This window comes from Zingiber officinale, chromosome 5A, assembly GCF_018446385.1.
Source record: "Zingiber officinale cultivar Zhangliang chromosome 5A, Zo_v1.1, whole genome shotgun sequence".
Classification (NCBI taxonomy): Eukaryota; Viridiplantae; Streptophyta; class Magnoliopsida; order Zingiberales; family Zingiberaceae; genus Zingiber; species Zingiber officinale.
In genome coordinates, this window is record NC_055994.1 from 89,175,750 (window position 1) to 89,201,062 (window position 25,313).

The 25,313-nt window shown below is 37.0% G+C and overlaps 1 protein-coding gene across 1 annotated transcript in view; it reads right to left on the reverse strand.

Moving 5' to 3' along the window:
- Positions 1-4,219: 4,219 nt before the first annotated feature.
- Positions 4,220-25,313, reverse strand: part of LOC121979776 (phosphoinositide phosphatase SAC6-like) — a 32,297-nt gene continuing 11,203 nt past the window's right edge. Inside the window, exons 12-21 of the mRNA XM_042531768.1 lie at positions 25,160-25,230; positions 24,935-25,033; positions 21,693-21,792; positions 20,334-20,442; positions 20,196-20,268; positions 15,012-15,105; positions 13,293-13,385; positions 12,689-12,755; positions 12,284-12,392; positions 4,220-4,259 (exon numbers count right to left, since the gene is read on the reverse strand). Coding sequence (XP_042387702.1) covers positions 4,220-4,259; positions 12,284-12,392; positions 12,689-12,755; positions 13,293-13,385; positions 15,012-15,105; positions 20,196-20,268; positions 20,334-20,442; positions 21,693-21,792; positions 24,935-25,033; positions 25,160-25,230 — 855 coding nt within the window. The remainder of the gene's footprint in view (positions 4,260-12,283; positions 12,393-12,688; positions 12,756-13,292; positions 13,386-15,011; positions 15,106-20,195; positions 20,269-20,333; positions 20,443-21,692; positions 21,793-24,934; positions 25,034-25,159; positions 25,231-25,313) is intronic.

Below are 25,313 nucleotides of genomic sequence, written 5' to 3' on the forward strand. Positions count from 1 at the left end.
GAGATCCCTTCGACTGTGATATCAACCTCACCCCTTTCCAAGGGGTCAAACACATACTGTATCACCCTCGTCCTTTTAGGGCCCAAACTCCCCCGACTCAGACATAGTCGAGGTCAAGATCCCTTCGGTTATAATATCAACCTCATCCCTTCCCAAGGGCTCAAGCATATACCATATCACTCTTGTCATCTTCAGAGCCCAAACTCCCTTGACTCATCCTTTTCATACCCCAAACTCTCCCGACTTGAACATAGTCGGGATCGAGATACCTTCGGTTGCAGTATCAACCTCACCCCTTCCCAAGGGGTCGAGCACCTATCATATTGTCCTCATCCTTTTCAATGCCTAAATTCCTCAGATTCAGACATAGTCGGGGTCGAGATCCCTTCGGTTGCGGTATTAACCTCACCCTTTCCAAGTGGTCGAGCTTATATCGTATTGCCCTCGCCTTTTTTAGGGCTTAAACTCTCCCAGCTCAAACATAGTCAGGATCGAGATTGTTAGAGATGAAAAACTCCTTTTTTCACTAAAAAAAAAAAATCAATAAACCATTGGCTTTATATAGCCTTACAATGAGACAACATTTTATAAAGCAATCCACGTAGGGTAAAGTTCAAACTAGATCCTAATTAATAGGCTTTATTGTAGTTGACAATTTCAACTCTTATCCTAACAATTCCTCCCCTAAACTGATGGCAGTAATGCTTTCAGTTTTGTTGTGATACCACACGTACACACATTAATTCACGTAGCTTCAAGAACACATCCAGCTTGAGTGGTTTTGCCATAATATTTGCAACTTGATCTTGTGTGATACAATGCTTTAGCTCAACAATTCCATCTCTAGTCAAATCACGTAAGAAATGAAACCTTACGTCAATATGTTTGCTGCATCCATGCATGATTGGATTTTTGGAGAGCTTAATGGTAGAGCTGTTGTCACATAATACGGTGATGCACTTGCCTTGAAAATGACCGAGTTTCTCCAATACCCTCCTCATCCAAACCCCCTTACAAGCACAAGAGGCAGCTGCTACAAATTCTGCTTCAGTAGTGGACAAAGCAACTACGGGCTATTTTTTTTAAGACCATGACACAACCCCTCCACTAAGCAAAAACACGTAACCAGAAGTATTTTTCCTGTCATTTGTATCTCCTGCATAATCACTGTCTGTATATGTCATTAGCTCTCCATTACCCTCATTTTGGTAGAAGACTCCCAAATCCACAGTTCCTTTTAAGTATCTTAGTACCCTTTTCGCAGCTTGCAAATGTAACTCCGTTGGACTTGCCATAAATCTGCTAATGAGAGATACCACATACATCAAATCTGGTCTTGTAACAGTTAGTTACATAAGACTTCCAACTAATTGTTTGTACATGGTAGCATTCACTTTGGATCCTTCTCCATCCTTTATAAGTTTAACACCAGGAACAATGGGATTTTTCACACTGTTACTCTTCTCCATACCAAACTTCTCCAAAACATCCTTTGCATACTTTCTTTGGCTAATATAGATGCCTTTAGGATTTTGTAGCACCTCCACACCAAGAAAATATTTCATCCTTCCCAAATCAGTCATATCAAACTCAAGTTTCATAGAATTCTTGAACTTAACAAACATACTTTCATCATTGCCAGTGAAAATTAAATCATCAACATATAAGCTAACAATCAGAATTTTACCTTCACCACCCAATTTGATGAATAATATATGTTCACAGTTGCATCTTTCAAATCCTTCTTTGATAAAATATGCTTCAATACTACTGTACCATGCTCGAGGAGCTTGTTTAAGGTCATACAATGCCTTTTTCAACTTGTACACCTTATACTCTTCACCTTTCTTCTCATAGCCCTGTGGTTGCTCAATAAATACTGCTTCATTTAGCTCTCCATGCAAAAAGGTGCTTTTGACATCAAGCTGGTATAGACTCCAGTTATTTCGAGTCGCTAGAGCAATTATCATACGAATCGTATCCCATCTAGCCACAGGTGCAAATACCTCAGTATAATCTATGCCATGTTGTTGAGCATACCCTTTTGCCACTAGTCGGGCTTTGCATTTGTCGACCTCTCCATTTACATTGAGTTTAGTTTTGTAAACCCATTTTACTCTGATCCTTTTCATTCCTTTGGGCAAGTCTGTCAACTCCCGAGTCTCATTTCTTTCGATTGCTTCTATCTCCAAATCCATTGCAGCTTTCCACTTGGAACTCTGAATAGCTTCTTCAAAAGTTGTTGGATCTGAGGTGGAGGTAAACAAAATCAAATTGTTGTGCTCAACATCTTCTTTAGAGAATTCTTCCCCACTTACATAATCTTCCATCCAAAATGGTTTTCTTCTCTGCCTTCTTTCTGGAGAGTTCTCTTCAGGTGACTCACTTGAAGATAGACTGACCTCTCTTTCTTCTTCTTCAATTGCTACATTTTCATATTTTTCTTCACTTTGATCATGTGCACTTTCTGCATTAGTTTCTTCCTGCACAAGTATATCAAGTCCTGCTTCTTCATTATTTCGTCTCCATTCCCAACATTCATTTTCTTCAAAAATCATATCTCTGCTTACAATTATTGTCTTGGATGTTGGATCATATAGTCTATATGCTTTAGATTCTTCACTCATCCCTAGCAACACGTACTGAAGACTCTTATCATCTAGTTTTTTTCTTTTACTTCTGATATATGAACATGACCAATGCATCCAAAAACCCGGTAATATTCAACATTTGGTTTGACACCACTCCAAGCCTCTTCAGGTGTCATATTTTTTACCGCCAATGTAGGACTTCTATTGAGTATATGAACCGCCCAATTTGCTGCTTCTGGCCAAAAAGTCTTTGGAACTTGCCTTTCCGATAACATACTTCTAACCATATTCATGATTGTTCTATTTTTGCGTTCGACTACTCCATTTTGTTGGGGAGTGTAGGCTGCTGTGAGTTGCCTGTTGATACCATTAGTTTTGAGAAAAGAATTGAATTCATGAGAGGTAAACTCTCCACCTCTATCTGTGCGCAAACAACGAATAAAAACTTCTGTCTCTTTCTCAACAAGGGATTTATAATTCTTGAATATAGTAAAAGCTTCAGATTTTTCAACAAGAAAATATATCCACACTTTACGACTAAAATCATCAATAAAACTTATGAAATACCTTTTCTTGCCATTGGAAGCAGGATTGATGGGTCCACAGATGTCAGCATGTACCAACTGTAATCTTTGTGATGCTCTCCATAAACTCTTCTTTGGAATTGCATTCCTATGTTGCTTTCCTATCATGCAATTAGTGCAAATTTTGGATGATTCCTTCAGTTGTAGCAACCCTCTCACCATTTGCTTGTATTACAACGTTCTCAAACCCTTGAAACTTAGATGCCCATATCTGCAGTGCCAAAGGTGAGTATGGTCTTCAAGAGTTGTTTGGAAACAAATGGGTTATTTCGGTAGAATTTTTGCAGGTAGTATAAACATCCTATTTGCAGACATTGCTGTTTGCATAATAAGCCCTTTCTCTGGATGATAGATTTTGCATACTCCATATTGTATCAAAATAGATACACCCTTTTCTTGCAGTTGTCCAATACTTCACAGGTTATTTGTCAACTCAGGTATGTAGAAAACGTCGGTAATTACCTGAGTAGCTCGAACAATTTCCAGCCTAATGTTACCCTTTCCCATTACAGTCATTGTGGAATTATTCCCGAGCTTCACAGAAGTTCGAAATTCTTCATCAAGATCCGAGAACCACTCCTTGTGTGCACACATATGATTAGAACACCCCGAGTCAAGGAACCAAACATCTTCTCGCATTGCTTGATCAAGCTTGACATATGACATCAGCAATAATTCTTCTTTCTCTTCTAGCTCTGCATAATTCGGTTCTTTCTTCCATTTAGGATACTCATACTAAAAATGCCCTAATTGATGACATTTATAACACTCAATCATTGCTTTATTGAATGCTTGCCTACCTCTCCCTCTACCTCTGCCTCTTCCTCTACCTCTCCCTCTCCTTGCATCTCCACCAATCTTATCGTAGGTCACCTTACAACATAATCGAACCTGGAGGTCATTGATCGTAAGATCTTTTCAATAATCACCACTTGCTGCATGTTTTCACCATGAATCTTCATCTTGTTTGCTATAGTAAGAGTTCGAGCGAAGTATGCATCAACACTCTCACCTTCTTGCATATGTAGAATCTCAAACTCCTTCCTAAGGGCTTGGAGTTGTGCCCTTTTGACTCTTGTGGAACCTTGATACTTCTACTTCATAGAGTCCCAAATGTGTTTGGCAGTGTCTTTGTTGAGAATTGTTTCCATAATACTTCGATCAATGGCTTGAAATAAATAATTCTTGACCTTCAAATCTTTTAGCTTCTGGTCTGCAAATAATTTTCCTTGTGCTTCAGTAAGCTCCACTCCTTCTACTGCGACAGGAATTCCAGTTTCCACCAAACTCCAATATTCTTTTGAGCGTAGGAAATTTTCCATAAGTATAGACCAATGATCATAATATCCATCAAATTTAGGAATTGCAGGTTGAACAAAATTATCAGTCATCCTTCAAGAAACTTTGCGCTGGTCAGTTTCGAGGTTGCCGTAGATGTTGTTGTCTCCTTGAGACTGTTGAGTTCGACGCTTCCTTTAGTGAACCCTCCTTTGCTCGAACTCCAGGCAGCAACACCACTCGGATCAAGAACAACGAACCCAAAGATATACTTTCTCTGCTCATGAGAAAGAAAGGAACTTCGAAGGAAGAGGTGAAAAAAAAAAAAGAAACAACGAACTTGGCTCTGATACCAGATGTTAGAGATGAAAAACTCCTTTTTTCACTAAAAAAAATCAATAGACCATTGTCTTTATATAGCCTTACAATGAGATAATATTTTAGAAAGCAATCCACGTAGGGTAAAGATCAAACTAGATCCTAATTAATAGGCTTTATTGAAGTTGACAATTTCAACTCTTATCCTAACAGAGATCTCTCCGGCTGAGGTATCAACCTCACCCCTTCCTAAGGGGTCAAGTATATATCATATCGCCAACATCCTTTATATGGTCCAAACTTCTCTAACTCAGACACAATCAGGGTTGAAATCCCTCTTATGATATTATAAAGGATACCCACTGAGGCGTATTGAGATGTGACATTTGGATCGACGCACAATTCATCTCATTGTGGATAGCCTAAGAATTAAACAAAACATGAAGAAGTGATGGAAGCGCCAAAATTCTTAATACCAACTCGGAAGAGGATTGAGAAACCTTCAGGATGCGTTTGATTTAAGTTATCGTACATAACCTTAATTATGTAATTACCAGCTAATCACATAACCAAATTTATAGGGAATAAAACATAATCCTAATCTTGTTTGATTAAATCTAAGTAATGCTATAATCTAATTTTATATTTACTATATTACCCTTGTTAAATCACATGATAAATATTTTAGAATAAATTAAATTAATAATTATTACTATTATTATAATATTATTTAATAAGTTGATAATATATATAATAAATATAATTGATTTATAATTTTTAAAATTTAAAATAAATTTATATATATTTTAAAATATTATTAAAATAAATTTTGATATGTGATTAAATTTTTTAATTCTTTTCACTTTTTACCGTGCTTCTCCCTCTCTCGATTTTTTAATGTGTCGACATCTTTTCCCATGTAATTATTGGTGCTACTTCCTCCGCAAGCCACCGATACGTCGCCTCCTCCGTTAACATCCGACACCATCTCCATCCTGACGATGGTTAGCCTCAACCGCTGTTGCTTCATAGTCACTGCCTGCTCACTATCGCCGCCTGCTCGTTGTCACCACCATTGCTCCGTAGTCACTGCCTGCTCATTGTCGTCGCCTGCTCACAATCACTGTTGTTTGCCATCGCCGCTTGTTTGTTGTCGTCGTCATTGCTAGCTACCACTGTTGCTTCGCAGTTGCTGGTGTTTCTCTGCAATCGCTGCTTGCTCTTGCTCACCTCTTGCTAGTCTCAGAGGGTAATTTTTTGAAAAAAAATATTGATAACCCCAGAGTCATGAAAAACTTAATATTTCCAAGGTTTTTTTTATTCTGAATTATATTTCTTGATTGCTGATGTGGAGAGAATGTTGCATTATCGAGAATCACTGATTACTTAAATTAAATAAGGTTGTTGTTGATAACCTACCAAGGTTATCAACGATAACCTCCAACCAAACACGCCTTCAGAGTCAAATATACATGTAAAATATTAGTTACAAAGTGAATATATCGAAGAGCAAAAGTTATGTAAAGTCAACCATGTCCCCCTCGGGAATGCTGTCAGAGATTCTAGAGAACTGGATAAGTAGAAATTGTCGGTCGACAGGAAGATGGCCAGATTCTTGTAGATGTTTTAAGATTTCATCCACACCATGTTATACCATTCGCACTAGGCAGGTCTTGATCATGTCATAGAACTCCTCAAACTTGAGGAATTCCTTCTTCTTTAAAGACTAGCGCTCGACCTCGATGCCACGGTACTCTTGCAGCTCAGCAGTTAGGTGGGTTGATTGATCTTGTTGAGCCTTAAGGGTGGTCTGCAGCTCTGCCTGGGAGATTGTCAAAGTAGCAATTTTCATCTAATGGATTTTGGCTTTAGAGCGGGAGGTATTTATCTTGAGAAGCTACTTTTCGATTATCGCCTAGGCAGCTTGTGTTGCTTGATGTGTAGACTCTAGGGCTCCTCGTAGCTTGCCCTCAACTCTAGCTAGGGTTGTCTCTACTTCACTACGGGCCGATTCCAACTCGCGCAAGTGGTCCTCAACCACACTTTATTAGATTTTGCCTCTTCCTGAGTGGTAGCCAGTTCCACCTCTTGGAGATTAAGTTTCATTTAGCAGACCTCCAACCCCTCCTTGGCAATGTTGACATCCGTCATCACTGCCACCAATTTGGCTTGTTATTTTGCCACCAGGAGCTTCAGATTCTTTATCTCTCTTCGTTTCCTCCTCTTCCCTAGCTTCAACTCCTTAGCTTGAGTCTCAAGGGTGTCAACTTGTACTTATCGTTAGCTCGCTTCATGCTGAGCCCATAAGCTATTCGCCTTTCCATTGGCGAGGTTTGATCGATGTCGATGAATTTTGGACAAAGCAGTGTCGGGGTTCTCCTCCAACTCCATTGAAAATCCTCGAGGCCTTGAGGTCTTGGGGAGGCCTTCACTCCACTAAGGCTAGCACCCTAGTGTACGGAGGAAACAGAGGGCCCGACAGGAGGGTGAGAGGTACTAGCACCTGGATCTACCCACCGAAATGACATCAGAGTGGAGGCCTTGGAGGCAATATTAGTCATTGGTGGTGAAGTACAGATGCCTGTGGAGTCTCTGGTAGGAGCAAGCCTAGGCTGCATCGCCAAGGTCGTAGGACCTAAGGGTAAAGCCTCTACTCAAGAAGTCTTGGAGTGAGACGACGACATGGCCTGAGCTGGTGTAGAAGATTGGTGAGCGATCCACAGGGAGTGACGTCTCTTTCGAGTTATGCGAAGAGTGGTCCTAAACTCTCCAAATAATGTTGGGGTTGCAAGGTTGCAAACATAGTCCCATATTGAAAACGCATGGGAAAATCATGGGTTTATAAGAAAAAAGATATTTCCATTGGTATGAGACCTTTTGGATATAACCCAAGAGTAAAACCATGAGGGCTTAGGCCAAAAGTGGATAATATCATGTAATTATGGAGATATCTAAATTCCTCATGATCCTACAATTAGTATCAGAGCTCGGACTACCAGAAGGTTTAACCGCCGACTGTGCACAAGAGCTAGGTTTGATTGAGCCATATGAGTACAATATTGACCTCGAACAAAGAAAATGTGGGCTCCTATGTTTGGATCAAGAGGACCAGACACCAGGCAGGAAGCCCTAGTTGCGACTAGGTAAGGAAGTCCTAGTAGGTCGGGTGGACTGAGGGGCAGGAAGACCTAGTGGGTCGAGGATCGGACGTGGGAAGCCTGTGGTCCTTTGTTTAAGGGGGGATTGTTGGGGCTGCAAGGTTACAAATATAGTCCCACATTGAAAACGCATGAGAAATATCATGAGTTTATAAGAGAAAAGATATCTCCATTGGTATGAGGCATTTTGGGTAGATCCCAAGAGCAAAATCATGAGGGTTTATGCCCAAAGTGGAGAATATCATGCAATTGTGGAGATATCTAAATTCCTTATGATCCTACAAATAATGCTGGAGCAAGAATTGCAAGAGCGAGAATCGCCTCTCGTAGGATGGCCGTAGGGAAAAAGGTATCCCCTTTGGGGGGGCTAGAGTAGCCTCCACTAGAGATAAGGGAGGGGCAATTGTGGTGACAGGTGCTAGAGCAAGCGCGGCATCTGCAGTTATCTCTGCCCTAGTCAGATCAACAATCTCGGCACCCCGTGCCTCTAATTCAACGTTAATCATTTTGAGGGCACTATCAAAGGCAGCCTTCAACATGGTGGAAGCAACAATAAAAAAATATTTTTAGTTAGAAAATAAGATTCAAGGAAAGGGGTAAGATGGCACCAAAAGATAGTCAAAGAGTAGTTGGAAAAGAGCTCAGTCTGAACATATGAAACATCCCTCCTCGAGTAAAAAAGTGTTGTCAAACTTCATATTCTAAAGATGCTTAGAAGCACGAAAGTAGCCTCACACCAAGTGATTATCTTTTACAGAGGGAGGTGCAAGTAAATCCTGTTGCCAACAACTTGGCCAAGACACTGAAATGGAAGGCTGAATGAAGAAAAAATGATGTTTCCACCCTTTATGAGAAGTGGGGAGGTTCTTAAGCAAACCATGACCACTCAGGAGGAGGAGAAAAATACCTTATCTTCCATCTTCTTGGGGTAAAAGAAATAATGAAAAATGAGAGCACTCAAAGGGAGGTGATATAGACGGAACAAAATAACTATCCTAGTCAAAATGCGGAAGGAGTTAGGCCCTAATTGGGACAAAGGAATGCGAAAATATTATGATATTTCGGAGAAAAAAGGATGAACAGGAAAACATAGTCCGTTATCACGTGACTATGGAAGAAGGTGACGTATCCCAGAGGTGGACGATTTGGACGATCATTACCATTAGGAAGTATCTGGATGTGGTTATTCGAAATCCCCTAGGTGGTCCTTAGGTGAACTAAGGAGGTGCTACTAAAACTAGACTCTATGGATTGGTATCAAGGAATAGACGAGGAGGAAGACCTTGCCACCATCACAAAAATCAAAGCTAAAGCGATAATAGAGAACTAAAGGTAGATCGGTGAGTGTTCAAACAACAGGAAAAGTTAGGAACTTACTCTAGTATGAAAATGTAAGGAACTTGAAGTGGGAGCAAAGATGAAGGTCGGCGGACACAAGAACAGGGTTGCATAAAATGATAAGGGTCTTTCCACCATACTTATACAAGGTAGTGTTTAATCGGAACACTTGGATCAGGATCAGGGAAGGAGTAGGGAAATATTATTAGTCGCTTGATAGAGCTCACACTAAGAGAATGGAATAATCATTATGCTGGAGATAGGCGGTCATTCCTCTTCGCTAAAGGTCACACCATATTAATTTGATACAACCTTAGAAATAAGGGTATTCTTTGGGAGAAGAAGGTAAGGATGATAATGCATGTCTAGAATTTATGAGGTGTGTTAATAATTAAAGCAAGGATCTCATTAAAGATACGTTAAATATTTTCTTCTTGTCCATGTATACAACGAACCAAACCAAGACCTAGTCACATAATGTTGCAGTCCAGTCAATCGGACTTGCACCTCCTTCAACTAGACTTAAAGGGAGGATTAGTGATGTAGGGATATTTCCCAAGGGTCACATGGCCAAGAAGGTCAATAATTGAACCTGGATGGCAGGTGTGGTCAACAAGGGACAATTCCCGGCTACTCCCGACTCCCTGCTACTCCCAACTCCCGACTACTCCCGACTCTCGGCTACAACCAATTCCTGACTCTCGACTCACGTTTTAGGCTTTCTCAAACTAAGCTGCAACAGCCCCAGCTGTCAAGATTAAAGAAATGAATCATTATTCTTCTAATGCAACCATTATCGCAAGAAAGACAGAAAATGTAGCTATTCAACCCGACATAAATCGGTCGTAATGGTCATTTATTTTGAGGAATGTGGCCACGATAGCTGGAAATGAAGAGGTACAGGAAGAACGTTGCGGAGAGTTCTGATCCTATAAAAGATAGTCGACTCTCATAAGCAAAGGTAAGCGTATATGACTTTCAGAACCATAATTTCTAGCAACTACTTTCTTTTCCACCAAAAGTTGAGTGTCGGAGTGGCCTCGCCAGGGACTTCCCTAGGTGTCATTCTTACTCGTTTTCTGTCAATATTCTTCATCACAGAACGGAAGCCATGCCACTCTCCTAACAACCAATAAAGACAGTGCATTATTGGCAAGTCAAACATCTTCGTTCTCAAGTAGAATCACCCAGCATCTGGTCAATATTGACTTGTCGGGACTTCACGGGTCTAGCATCCGGTCATCCTTCACTTGTCAGGACTTCTATCCACATGCCAAGTGTTTAATGCTCCATAATCCACTTAGATTTTATTCATATTATGTCAAGTGTCTGGTCAACCTTAATTAATTTGGACTTCACTTCTCATGCCAAATGTCATGTCCTTCATGACTCATTTGGATTTTCCTTCGCACATCAAGTATCTAGTTTGTGACCCATTTAGACTTATCATCTCATGTCAATTCCTTGTTCGACTTTTGATAGCCAAGTATCCGATCAACCATGACCCACTTTGACTTATCATCTCATGTCAACTCCCTGTTAGACTTTCGACTGCCAAGTGTCCAGTCAACTATGACCCATTTGGACTTATTATTAGTATGGTTTGCACTAATGGTCTAACTCGGGTTTTGATGGATGACACCTTAGTTAAGTTAGGTTATGTTGTGATCTAACCACTTGATTAAGTGTGTACGAAATTCAGCTAAGTCGACGGGCCGACCAGATAGCTAGTATAAATATAGAAGGATATGTATAATAGGATATAGTAGTAAATAGGGTTTAAAAATATAGAAGGATATGTATAATCCATCTCATCTAGTTGGACTTGATTATTAATTATTTTTTCATGTTTATTTTTTAATGTTTTTATCCATTTTTGTTTTCTCATGATGCGTTCTCCCTACGGTAATTTAAGATTTAACTTTTTAGAATAGTTGAGGAGAATTTTATTCTTAGAATTAGAGACGAGAGTTGCTTTTCCAGAGAAAAGGTTTGTATGCTAATCGGAAGCCAAACAATGACGTCATGCAAATAATTAAATCTGTTTCCTTCTTTGTTAAAAGAAAATGAGCATCGATGCCATCAACAACGAAAAAAAAACTTCTACTACTTTGTTAAAGTCATTAATTGAAGTTCAAGATACAATGTTTAGATAACTCATAATGATTCCTTTACAATCTCATATATATATTCCAGATATAGTTTTTTCTTTATCTTTTTTGATCTCTATGTAGTTACCAATTATAATATTTTATAAATTATAGCATATTGACTAATTAATATAAAATTTGATTGATAAAAGAAGTGTGTGTAACTCTAAAGAAAACCAAATAATTAGACTTGTACTTTGCGATTTTTTTTTTTTTTTTTTTTTTTTATCTAGCAAGGAACATTGACTAAATGCTCGCTTGGAACCCCAACGGGAGTTTTACTATTTTTATAGTACAATATCAACCACTAATTGAATACTATGAGTGCAAGGGTAAGAAAAGTGTTTAACCAAAGAAAAGGGCAAAAAGCATTTTTAAACCTTAATGTCGGAGTTAAGAGGAAGTTGTCATTACAACCATCTCATAACTGTTGGAGCAATCTGGGGATGAATCCATGATAGCATTTCTCTAGATAATTTTCTAGACCGATACTGAGAGAGAGATTATGAATCTATGATATTTGGGTCATTTTAGTTGATTAATACATAGCTACTTATAAGATTAAGTATTGTTTTAATATTTGGGATCGAGCTTTCAAAGAAAGTGGGTTGTAGAATGCAAACCAATGTTGAATTTAGTGGTTATTCAGATATAAGAAATTCAAATTTTTGCTCCTAATATTAATTTGCTGAAGAGATGAAAAGAAAACAATACAAGCTGAATTCAAAGTCATTGCAGGTGAAGATATTGAGATAAAAAATACACCCAAAACTTCCAACTCAAATAGAAAAAAAGAAATACTACACTATTCAAGAAGATCCTCTTTAGTGCCTTGATTTGTAAAACCAAGGCCTGATCTGTAAGACCGGGGCCTGTTGGTGAAAACTCGACCATTGACTCGAAGGAATGCTGCAATTCCTAGACTCGAGCCAGCCCAAATAAGTGAAAGAAATAGATCTGAAGAATTGTTTTGGGCTGCCAAAGAAATTACAAGTCAACAACTGAAAGATCAGAAGAAATTTTTATTATATTCAAGCAAAGCAAACAATGATAAAGTTTCGCTATTCAGGGAACTCGAGGTCTCCAACCTAAACCACAATGTTGAAGGGATGCAAAATATTTTGATTATGGAGATAATCTAATTGATATAAATGTTAAAAAAAATACAAGAATCTAAAGTTTGCTAAGATATTAGCTTGTAAAGATAAAAAAAATAAATGTTTTATTTAAGCTATCACAAAAGTTTCAGATACTACAATTACAAATCTCACCTTGTTGAAGAAACAGGTATGCAAAAATGATCCCACACAACACCAGTGCCAAGGTCGATCGGAAGGACTACAAATGACAATATTTCTAAAAAAAATTAGGTTTCTATATCATGGGAAAAATTGAATTCAAGCTTCAATTTTCATCCAAATAAGAGAGATAGAGAGATATAGTTATTAAGATTTCTTTGATTGAATAGTTCTTTACAATGAGACTTTTCAAATAATAACATTCTAAACTGTGACTATTGGAGGATTTTCTTAATTTCTTTCTAACAAAATGTTCTATCTATATTATTTTCAGGTCAAAAAAAACTTTGTAAATGAGAGTAGGTAGATTTTCAAACTAATTTGTTTCTATTCCTCTTATTAATTTTGATGTCTTAGTTTGATATTTTAGATATAATAAGTTTAGCACATAAATATTTACAAAGGCTGTATTTCAGTTTCATAATCTTATTTCTCTTTTATTTTCTCTAAATATCATTAGTTAAGACAAGGAATACTTCATATACTCTTATTATATTAGTCATTTTTAATTCTTAAAATTTATAGGAAATGCAGTGGATAAAAAATATGTAAAATAATTCAATATGTCTTAACCTACCGCATTTGTCTCTAAGACTCCTGCTTTAGTGGAAGAATTCAAATCTTGATTGGCAGACACAATGTAGTGCCCTTGGAGCAAATCTATTGTGTCCTTGTAAGCCAAAAAGACAAAAAAAAAAAAAAAAAAAAAGTATTATCTCATAAAATGGAGCGCCATGAATAAGTAATAATTGATTGGATTAATAATAGTATGAAGACCTCCAAACATAACAGTACATGTAACAAGAAAAACATTAGTGAAATATAAAACATTCCACTACCATAAGACATACAAAGATAACCTAAAGGAATGAAAAACTTTCAGTCACTGAAGGACAATCCTGTTCTCTAATGGTAAAAGCAACAGAAAATATCTAGTTCAGATTTAGCATATAAATCATCAACTTTATAAAACATCGGTAACATATGGCCACAAAAAAACAAAGGATAAGGTATCAAAGCGTCATTGACATCGCTTGCTACATTTTTGGTTCCACAAAAGCTGCTGGACTTTGGCCTAATTTTATTGAACTACTCTATGGAAAATGATCATTCATATTTTTTATGGATGGTAACTAGCTTCAGAATCAGTTGGGTGTTACAATTGCCAGTTGATATCATGGTTATGTGGGAATCAATCTAATCTCACTTCAGGCTCAGGCTCAGGCTCAGGCTCGAACAAGACTCAAAAATTGGATTTAAATTGGAGATTTTATAGCTGAACTAAAAGTGAACTAAATTGATCTTGAATTTTGTTTGTCAACTAGGATAGGTTTTAAGGTATTATTATATATAGTAGTTTCTTTGTTTCACTGATCCAAATATTTATCATTATTTTTATTATATTCAATAACTTGCTTCGATTGGGCACACACTTCTCACCCGAAAGCAATTAATGTTATCCCTTGGTGTATAACAATTTTACACCACCAGCCTAAACTTTGGGATCACTTTTAATCAGGGAGTTTGAAAGTTAGTAATATATATAAAAGTTGGTAATTAAGTTTTTTCCATAAATGGGACCTAGAATCCTACCATTAAGAAATGTACATTTAATATCAATGCCCTTTGCTATTGACTTCTTAAAAAATGTTCCCTAACAAGCTAAGAGGCATGTTGATCTTCTGATTTATTGTTTGACAAAAATTCTATTGTATTATTTATTATTTTATCTGTTAAATATAGTAACAAAAATTCTATTATATTATTCATTGTTTGATCTAGTAAATAGACTTCCATTTTTTTTCAGCACATTCACAGTTGCAGGAATGTGAGAATTACTCTCTTTTTCTTATAGTAATGAAATTATATTATACTTTGCTTTTCTATAGCCTAAACCAAATGTTTTTCCCTTCTAAGATTTTCACGGCTAAAGTGTTGAGAACACGCCCTGCCTATGAAACCAGATGCCCCCGACCACAAACTACTTCCTTCTTTGAGATTTTTTTCAGTATAATTTTCTTTTGAGAAGGTAAAGAGCGACAATAATCATAACTATATATATATATATATATATATATATATATATATATATATAGTTATGTTAACCTGCATGGACTGTCTGGGCGACACACGTGGACGCCTCTCACGTGGGGAGGCCATTAGATATATATGTGTGGCAAATCATGAAATATTAAAGGAACTAAAGGATTTCAATCAAAGGATGTTCAACAAGTGCTTAAATTAGAAATCTAGCCATCAAATGAATTATAGATAAACAATTGCAACTCGACCATACTTGTTTTGTTCCATCAGCAAAGTTGTTCAAATAATAACGAGCAATAGCATTCCATCCATCATTTGCAATTCCTTGAAATGTTCGTGTTCCATATCTGGAAAAATCAAATAAGAGTAAGTAATTAATATGCTAGACACGAATGTAGTAGCATGCATATGGTGTTGGACATAAGCACGCCACGCTAAGTTTAATGCAAAGAGTTCTATAGAAAGATGATGTCAATGCAAAACATGATAATAGGCGATTCTGAAAACTAAAGAAACATGAAAGGAAAAAAAATGCATCAAATATTTACTATAAAGTAAGTAGAGGATCTAAGTAATAATCATCAAACTCTGAAAAACAGGCTTCAATAAATATTTTACATCAAAGAACAACAAGAAAAACAAGAAGGGAGTGTCGACCAAAGAAAATCTTGCACAAACTGCCCAGCACGGGCAGTAATTCTAAGTGGACCTTTTGTTGTGATATGATTACACTAACACAGTAATCTATAATTGCACCAATAAATGACAATCATGCAATAAACGGTAATAAGAGTAAGGTTAAGAATTTGTGTGATATGATTATGCTAACACAGTAATCTATAATTGCACCAATAAATGACAAGCATGCAATAAACGGTAATAAGAGTAAGCGTCGGGCTTGCCGACTGTCTTTAGAGAATTTATTGCCGCCCACGGTGTAGAGGCTCTCCGGCAAAATCCCCGTAGGTGCACTCCAAGCCTCGGAACTTGGAAAGAAGAAGAAGAAGAAGAAAGCAGAGAGCAGAGGAATGCTTTGCTTTTTTCGGAGTGATTTGAGAAGGAGCAGAGGAAGTGTATTTATACACTTGAAGCAGCGCAGTGGAAGCGACGCACGCTTTCCTTCTGCTTCCTCATCTCACGCGCGGGTGCGCTGCTTCAAGTGTATAAATACACTTCCTCTGCTCCTTCTCAAATCACTCCGAACCCCAGGTGCGAGGTCCAGAACCAAACCGGACCAACAAAACTGGCAAAAACAGACCAGGAGCTGGGGATTTGCACCCCCCTGCCGCGATGATCGCGTGCGTCGTGTCCGGTTTATGGATTTTCGGCTCGAACCCCCAAAACCACCTGATTTGGGCTCAGCCCGCGCATGCGTGTAAGTCCCCTTAACATTTCTAAGCATGGATGGAAGGACTCCATATATAAGGCCTTCCAACCTTCTTGACTTAATAATGTGAGACTAAAAGCATAAGGGATAATGTGAATTAAAACTCAACACCTTTGGCATACCAAGCATAAGCAATATTCAGTGAGTATTATTCATCTATCTATTACTTGGATCTTTGTTTATCCCATATGTAGCGGTGTCAAACACTAGCACCCAACATAACACTCTGAGATGGCACTTAACAACCCCATTGAGCACATGTAGCAACTTTTACGATGGAATATACATCCATGTCGGATACTCATACATCAATTTCAAGTGAGGAAAGCAAATCTTGATTCCTTTGTTGATATTTGTAACTATGATGTAATTTATAATAATAAGAATTTAAAATTTAAAATATAAACCAGACGACTAATTTAGATTTGAATTGAAATAAACAAATTTGTTCTAGCAATAAGAGCATTGCCCCCACATCACCCTCTCCTGCTTTGCCCCCCTAGGCCCCTACAAACCCCAGTAAATTCATTGGGGAGTCTGGTATTTTAAATGATGGCAACGACCCTAAAAAGTTGGTGAGGTGGAAGGAATGTACCATATAGTAATTAAAGGAGAATAATAGCTCTATTAGTGAGAAAATTAAAAATTTCTATTCTTGCAATTATAGGTGCTATATGTTTGGGTCATATCTCTTCAAGAAAAAGTTTACATTACAAGACAGAGAAACAAATCTTGTTTGCATGCATTGTGAAAATGAAACATGGTTGGTAATTACATGCTAAAATGATATGTATTGTCCAAGTCATGGCATGGTGATTCCTACCTATTGGAGCAAAAGATGAAGGCGTCACCTTAGCGGTCCACAGGGCGAACCCAAGGGGATAAATAGGGATGTAAATGAACCAAACGGTTCGCGAGCTATTCGGAGCTCGATTCGGTAAAAAACTCGTTCGAGTTCGCTCGTTTATTTTCTCGAGCCGAGCTCGAGCTCGACAGTTTTATCGAGCCGAGCTCGAGCTTAAGGATATTCGGCTCGTGAGCTTGCGAACATGTTCGTTTATAGGCTCGCGAGCCAAAAAAACGAGCCTTAAAACGAGTCAAAAAACGAGCTCTAAAACGAGCCAAAAAAATGAGCTCTAAAACGAGCATTAAAATGAGCTTTAAAATGAGCCAAAAAACGAGCTCTAAAACGAGCCAAAAACAAGCTCTAAACGAGCCCAAGCTTGCTTAACGAGTTAGGCTCGTTAATTTTGATAATAGAGCTAATAACGAGCCGAGCTCGAACTGTTCGCGAGCTTGATAATTCTAAAACGAGCCGAGCTCGAGCCTTGTGATAAAAGCTCGATTTGAGCTCGAGCCGAGCTCGAGCCCGAATATAACTTAAACGAGCCGAGCTCGAGCCTAATATTGTTCGACTCGGTTCGGCTCGTTTACATCCCTAGGGATAAATCACGGGGGCATTTGCCCTAGCACAAGGGCCCTTTGCATTGGGGAGGTCAAACACCCAACAAGACATTTTGTATCCGCTGGAAATTGACCCCAAGACTTAATGGAACAACCACCCATGTAGGTACAGATTGCGTCAACCTGGAAACCCTCCCTCCTAGGGAGGGGAGAACCCCTTAATCCCTTGATGTCTCCAATAGATGCCCCCATTGGTCCTTTTATAGCCTCCAAGGATATCAAAAATAACAAACCATCCTAAAATATTAGGGCACTTTCCAAATTTCCATAAAAATAGGGAGAGCCCCCACAACTGCCATGAAAACAACGTTTTTAGGGCATAAAAATAGGTTTTTATGGGTCCAACCCTATAACCAACTTGTAGATCTCGAAATCAGCTTCGATTTGATAGGTTGTGGGCCCCGTGATTCATCTTGAGTCAAAAGTTATGCTCCTTAGAAATTTGGTTTGTTGTATGCGCATGTTTCATCATGGGGCAGCGAAGAACATGGCTGTGTCAGCCAACACGGCTTGGCTATGTTCCACTCTAGACGCTCCAATTTGATGCTTTTTGACTGCTTCTTCTTCTCGAATGATCCACGGTCGTATTGGACAGCACGGGATGGCCATAGATCATCTTGTAATGCGTATTTCTTTGGCTTTTTGCCTCCAATTTGTTCCAAACGTCAAGATTTTCATGTCCTATCAATAAAAGGTGGAAAGTGCAATTTCTGAACTAAAAAAAGTAAAAACAATACAAAAAGATAAAAATGTGCAAAATATGCTCATGTGATGAAACAAAATGAATGCAAAACAATACCAAAAACTATGCATGAAATACATACATCAATTTCCAATAAATAGTTGGAAGCGTTAATTAAAATGTGAACCATTTCGTCCTATACAAGTGAAACTTTTCGTCTTGCCAGCGGACTGGCACAGACACTCCTTCGGTGCCTGCACGCCCCGAGGCCCGCAGACGCGTCCAGAAGTGTTGCACGAGCCCCGCGATACGCGAGCTCTATGACGCTTCCAGACACTTCGTGTGAGCCCGATGACGCCTTCAAACACGTCGATCAAGCCCAGGAGCATCGAGGAACACAATGGAATAAGAGTGTGACGTGCCCGAACATGTCGCGTGAGCCCGGCGAGGCCTCTAGAAGAGTCGTGTGAGCCCGACAATGTCTCCAGAAGCGTCACGTGAGCTCGGCACGCCTCCTGAGGCGTCGCGCAATCCCGGGAGAGTCGTAGAACATGGCGGGACATGAGGGAGTTAGAGTTTAATTAAAAACTTAAGTGAATAAGACTAATCAACTCGATTGAGATAATTTAGAATGGGTTAATTAAAGCCTAATAGAACTATCCTATATATACATATATATATATATATCCTGCGAATCTTATCCTGCGGACTTGTCGGACTGAACTCAAGGCGCCTGGAATTGATCCACGCGTCCGTGTGTGAATGAGTCTAGGTGCCTAGAATGAATCTATGTGCATGGATTCTTCTCTTAAGTTTTTTTTTTAATTTTTTTTTTTGTTTTGGGGTATATCATACGTATTTAGGATTCAAAATTTTAGAATTTAGGAGTTGGGTTATAACGGAATTGAGTCAATAGGATTTTTCCTTTAGGGTTCAGGCTTCCCTTTTGGGTTATAGTGTTCAAGATTAAAAATTTTAGATGCTTACAGGGTATATTATATGCATTTAGGGTTTAAGATTTTAAAATTTAAGGATTGGATTATAATTGGTTTAAGCTAATATGATTTTTCTCTAGGGTTCAGGCTTCCCTCTTGGGTTATAGTATTCAAGATAAATAATTTTATGTGCTCGTGAGATATAATATATGTATTTGGGATGTTTTAAGAAATTTATGATTTTTTTTAAAAAAAACTGAGTGCCTGGATCAAATTCAGGCGCCCCGATTAAAAATTTAAAAAAATGAATCGAGGCAATTGGATTAATTCCAGGTGCCTTGAAAAATTTGTTGCGGACCGTTCTACAGTGAACGGTCTGTATCATATATTTTCACATATATATATGTTTTATTTTTTATACTTTTTATTTTTAAATATTTAGATTATTTAAATTTTTAATTAATATATTTTATATTTAAAAATAGTGAAATCATATCGGCAGACGCGATATAGTATCAAAACTGTATCATTCCATTTCAGGATTGAAACCTCGATACGGGTCGAGGTTTTAAACCATGATTGAAAGTCAATCAGAAATAGTTTGATGGCTTGATTATCCCTGCAATATTAAATCCTCTAATCAATAGTCAAATTAGATAGCAAGGATGGATCAACTTTGATGAAGTAGGACAAGCAAAGTATTGGTAACCATTCCAAAACTAGTTTGAAATATTGTTATGGAGTAAGTACATAACTCAGTAATGAATCTTAAAAATTAAATACTAAACAGTTCTTCGCTTTAAGATTCCTATCAAGTTGTGTTGCTATAGTCAATAATTAGTTGGAGCAATAAAATACTAATTGAACTAAGCAAATTTGGCACACAAAAATACTACAAACATGAAAACATCCATCCTCATAGTTGAAATAAAACTGGTAAAAGATTAATAATTGTTTAGAGCATTTCACCTCACAAAATCTCCTTTCAATGCAGGAGTTCCAGAATACTGTATGCTAATTGCATCTCCATGATTAGCCCATACTGGAAGTAGTAATTACAGTATTAGCAACTGTCTAGAAAAAAGCACAAAGCTTTCAGAAACTCACAAATTTTATAATTTGCATCGAGATCTGGATAAACACTAATTGTGTCGTCAGGACCAAAAAGACCAATTCTCCTGAGTTGGCTTTCCAGCATTTTTCGGCCAATCATGCTCTGTAATTACAAGGCAATATCATCTAGTAGTGAACAACACTTTTAGGAAAAAAATAACCTTGAACATGCTAAAAGAAACAACTAAAGAAAACAAAATAAAGTTCCCATTTGAAATTAGCAAGACTCAAACAAAAAATATTGTATCAAAACATGTCATAATAAAAATATCTTTACTTCTGAAAAGAATAAATAATGAAGACTCCCAGCATTTCAAGAGAAAATACAATGCAAAATAAATAAAGTGTTACAATAATTGATTTGGAATCATTCCTTTTGGAAAATATGCTGAATTAAATCACATAATGTAATATCTTTAAGCATAAAGCCTTGACATAACTTGGAATTCGGGACAAGAAAAGCAGTTGAAAAGGCTGTTTCTTATTCAACTTGCTTGGCTTAGGACCTAAAAGAAGCGTGCATAGTAAATCAAAGGTAACTAAGTAGAGTTCATATTGCCCTATCAGTTTGAATATGACAGCAAAGAAATAGAACAATAGAGGAAAGATGCATCTCTAACACATAAAGATAAAAGAAAATGAATGAAAAGTTGATGAAATAAAAAATAGACTTGGTCAAGCATTCTTAATGGACATTTTGTTGAAAAATTTAAAATGGACATCATAAAAATTTTGGAAGTGGATGCAAACAAGAGTGGTGAGAGCAATGAAAAACTTAGATTTAAAGACATTACTTGAACTGATATGCTCAAGTTGAAATACAGCACTAACTACGAACAATGATGCCACTACTAACAATGATGCCAAAACTTCTAAATTGGAACATAAATATAGTTTAATAGTTTAGCTACCAACTTCTAAGTTTCAACATAAATATAGTTTAATAGTTTAGCTACTTAGTGGCAAAAAAAAAAAAAAAAAGCCGAAGTGCTAGCCTGCAATAGTTTAGCTACTTTGGTATAACGTAAATGTGGTTCAATAGTTTCACGGATGCTATTTTATCTTGCCGAAGTTCCATGCTCTAATTTCCAAATTCCATCTGCTTATAGATTCAAATTAAATACTCATTTAAGTTCACATTTAAAAAAAAACATTACATAATGAGTTATTACAAGGACAGATTCTATTTACTAATAAATATAATAATTCAAAAGGAACAAATGAGTAGAATAATTGATAATAACTGTTTTACTTGTTTTAATAAACTTAACTCTGCCTTTGGTAAGTTTAGAGTGCATAAACCAACCAAATAAAAAAAAATAAAAATCTGTTGAATAATTAAAATGAACTCACTTGTGTAACATTTGTTCGATCTAAGCAGTCAACACAATTGGTTCTCACAATTCCTGTCTGAAGTGCAACTTTTAAACCATTGTCATTCGTTCGGAAGTACCTAAAAAAACAACAGAGTATTCATTTATTAACATCAGTAGGCCAGTTTCCATTAAAGCTATATGAACATGATATAGGCACTGATTGAGAGACAGACCAGTACATGTCTGTGGAAACCTACACTACATGTCTATATCATACAGCATATTGTGTGCTTGGTATAATGAAAAAGTTTAGTACAACAAAATAATACTATGGATCCCATATATATACGACATCACTATTCACTTCTCTAATGTCTTCAAGACCACGTTTCCTATCAACCTTCAGTTTGAAATATTCCACGCCACTAGGCATGGCTCGTATTTATTGGCATGTAGCAATAGACCACCATTTTGGGCAAGGTCCATCTTAAGGATGACAATTTTCTCCAAACCCAATGGAGGATCCAATATTTTACTCGAATGGAGAAGGGTATGGAGAGATTTTTTTTTGGACCCGATCAGATAATTAGGTATGAGGATTTTCGGAATTGGGTATGGAGGTGGATATGATAAAATCCTACCCATACTCAACCCAAATACCCAATTAAATTATATATATATATTAAAGAAATATTTTTTTCTCAAATCCAAACAAAAAAATGTTGTTGATTTTTGAAAATGGTTTGGTTATCAAATGAGAAACAAGTAAGATAAATTACAAATTAGTATAGAGGATATTCGATCTTCTAATAGGCATGGGGATGGGGATTAGGGGTGTCAAAAATGAACCTAACCCGACGACCAAAAAAATCAGGTTCGAGTTGGAGGGTTTTCGGGTTGACCCGAATTTAAGTTTTAGTGGATTTTTTGGGGGTTAAATCAAATTTTATTTTAAAAATTAAGATACTTTTATTTATATCAATATCAATGTTAGTATGATAATGATGGAGTATTGAGATAAAAGTGAAGAATTATTGGAAAATAGCCAAAAAAAAGTCATTTTTAATGGGGTTATTCGGGGCGGATTCGGGTTCAGATTTAGTGGTTTCGGGTTGTATTCAGGTTCGGGTTGGATTTTTTTATAAAAAAATTCTAACCCAACCTGACCCATCGGAATTGACACCCCTAATGGGGATGGATATCCGATCCTCCGATTGGTATGGGAATGGAGATAAAGTTGAATACCTGATGGGGATGGGGATGGGGATGGGGATGGCGATGGGGATGGAAATGGATATAATAAATGAGGATGGAGAGGGAGGGCATGAAATTAGATCCAAACCCGCCATTGCCATTCCTAATCCATCTATTTGGCAGTGTTAAAAACTCAGTATGGACAATATATACCAATAAACTTCCCCTCTCATATCGATTGTCATCTCTTTTAGTATATTTACCTCCCAAAGACTTCACACACTTTCTTAATTTTTTATATTTCTCAATTTTATATTTTTAATTTTTAAATTTCTTCTTTGGTGTTGAAATATCATGTTATTGATCCTACATGGAAAAACACTACACGATGTGAGAACCACCACCATTGGAAGTGTAACCACTATAATATGATATTGCATGACATAGATCTTACATGAACAAAACAACAACTTGCAAAAGGCTATCTCAACATCGTCGGATGCCTAAAATACTCACAAGTCCCTCAAATTTTTAAGGAATTACTTGATGAGAAACAAGCTGAAAAACAACAAGAAACAAAGCAACGACAAGAATTTTTATCTCAAGCAGCGAAGCAACAACTTGTAGGTGAGGAAACAATGTTGAGAAAGTCAAGATGCAAACCACATTGTGTGATTCTAGAATGGAGTACCATATAAGCAATGAAACCAAACAATGAAAGGACCACATAGGATACAAGTGATCATTTGCAGTAACAACGAAAGAGTTGGGCTAAGTAATAGCAGTGTATTAATGAGTCTCATCCTGAGGCGGAATAAAAGTTTCTTCAGCAGTCATGTTTGGAGATCTACTAGCTGTCCCAACACCTTAATTCAATATCATTTCCATTCAAGGGAGAGCAATCGTGTTTGGAGATCTACTGTTTTCATTTTCCAACTTTAGATCTAATTTTGATCGTTTAGTTGATATGTTAATCTGACCGATAAAAGGAGGGCAGAATCCAAACACAAAAGGGTAGCTATGAGGGGCTTTTAGTATTTTGACAATTTAATTTCGCCTTCCTCCTTTCTATTCCAAGTAAATAAATAAAAAAGATTGATTAGTTAAGTAATCCACCCTGCTCTCCATCTGCCTAAATAAATAGATGGATACATTGTTTCTAATCCAAGGATAATGGCACCTCAATAGCTTAACTGTGTTGACCTCCAATGTCAAGGATCACGAGATCATAGAATGCCTAACCTTTCTCAAAAATGAGAAGTTTATAGGATAGATCAGAGGAACAAGGTTGGTGTTGGAACAACCTAACTGGTCGATGCAAGCTAATGAAGTAACTGAGTAAGAAGAAAATACCAGTTTAGAAGTTTGACATGAGACTGGTGACTGGATAAATTAAGGAAAGAAGATGAGTATTATCTTTTTTTCATTCATATTTTGCTCATTCATACAAGTAAAACATGCTTTTCAGGATAAAGAGAAAGCTAAGAATTGACAGCATTGGATGATTACCTTTGGATCGAACTAATGAATAATATGTTTATATTATTTGGGCATTAATTGGTATTGTTAATAGAATGAATGTTTCCCTTGGTTGCATGTTCAAGATTGAATGAGCAATCAATCATAGCATAGCACGTTTTATGTTGATGATTTTTAATTTTGATTCTTCCTGATCTTGTTGGATCCACACAAGCCCAAAAAATATATAAAATTAAACTATTAAAGTAAATTAAATAGAATATAGAACATCCAGTTTTAAGTTTTTAACCATTTGACACGATTTATTATTCAAGGAGGAAGTAAGGCTCTAACTTTTGTCCCTAAATACCATATGGTTAAACTGATGTTTCAGGTAACAAGCAAGTGCTCCACTCAAGAAACCTTGTGACTCTGAGTTTTCTTGTAGCCATGAGCCCACTATAAGTGGAACTTCTTTCTATTCTTAAACCATTTTGTAAAAAATCTCCACCACTAACTCAATTATCCAATTCCCATAAAATACTAAACAAGTAAAACATTGTCTGCATAAATGAAGATCAAGTTGATTCTAAATAAAAAATTAAGATATTAAAGGAAACTACATACCCATGCTTATTCAGAAAATCTTCTATTTGTCTATAAAGGATTGAAAGGCGCTCAAATTGTATATGGCCACAAATTTTGTCGAAGTCAAAATGTATGTACCTTGAGAAGACAGATATTAGCTAAAGACAAAAATCAATTTTATATCATTATGCTTTTTTGCACACGAGCTAACGAGTACATATTGATATCAAAAATAATATGGGCATGTATTACTATTGTATGTACCTAAATACATCATTTGGGAAGGATTGCATGACATTTGCAAATATTTCACTCAGACATCCCTCACTCCCATGCTGATAATTGTGCCAAATGTAAGAAAGCGTGATTAGAATCTGTACAGTTAAATTTGTCTATTCTATATGAAAAAAAAATAGCA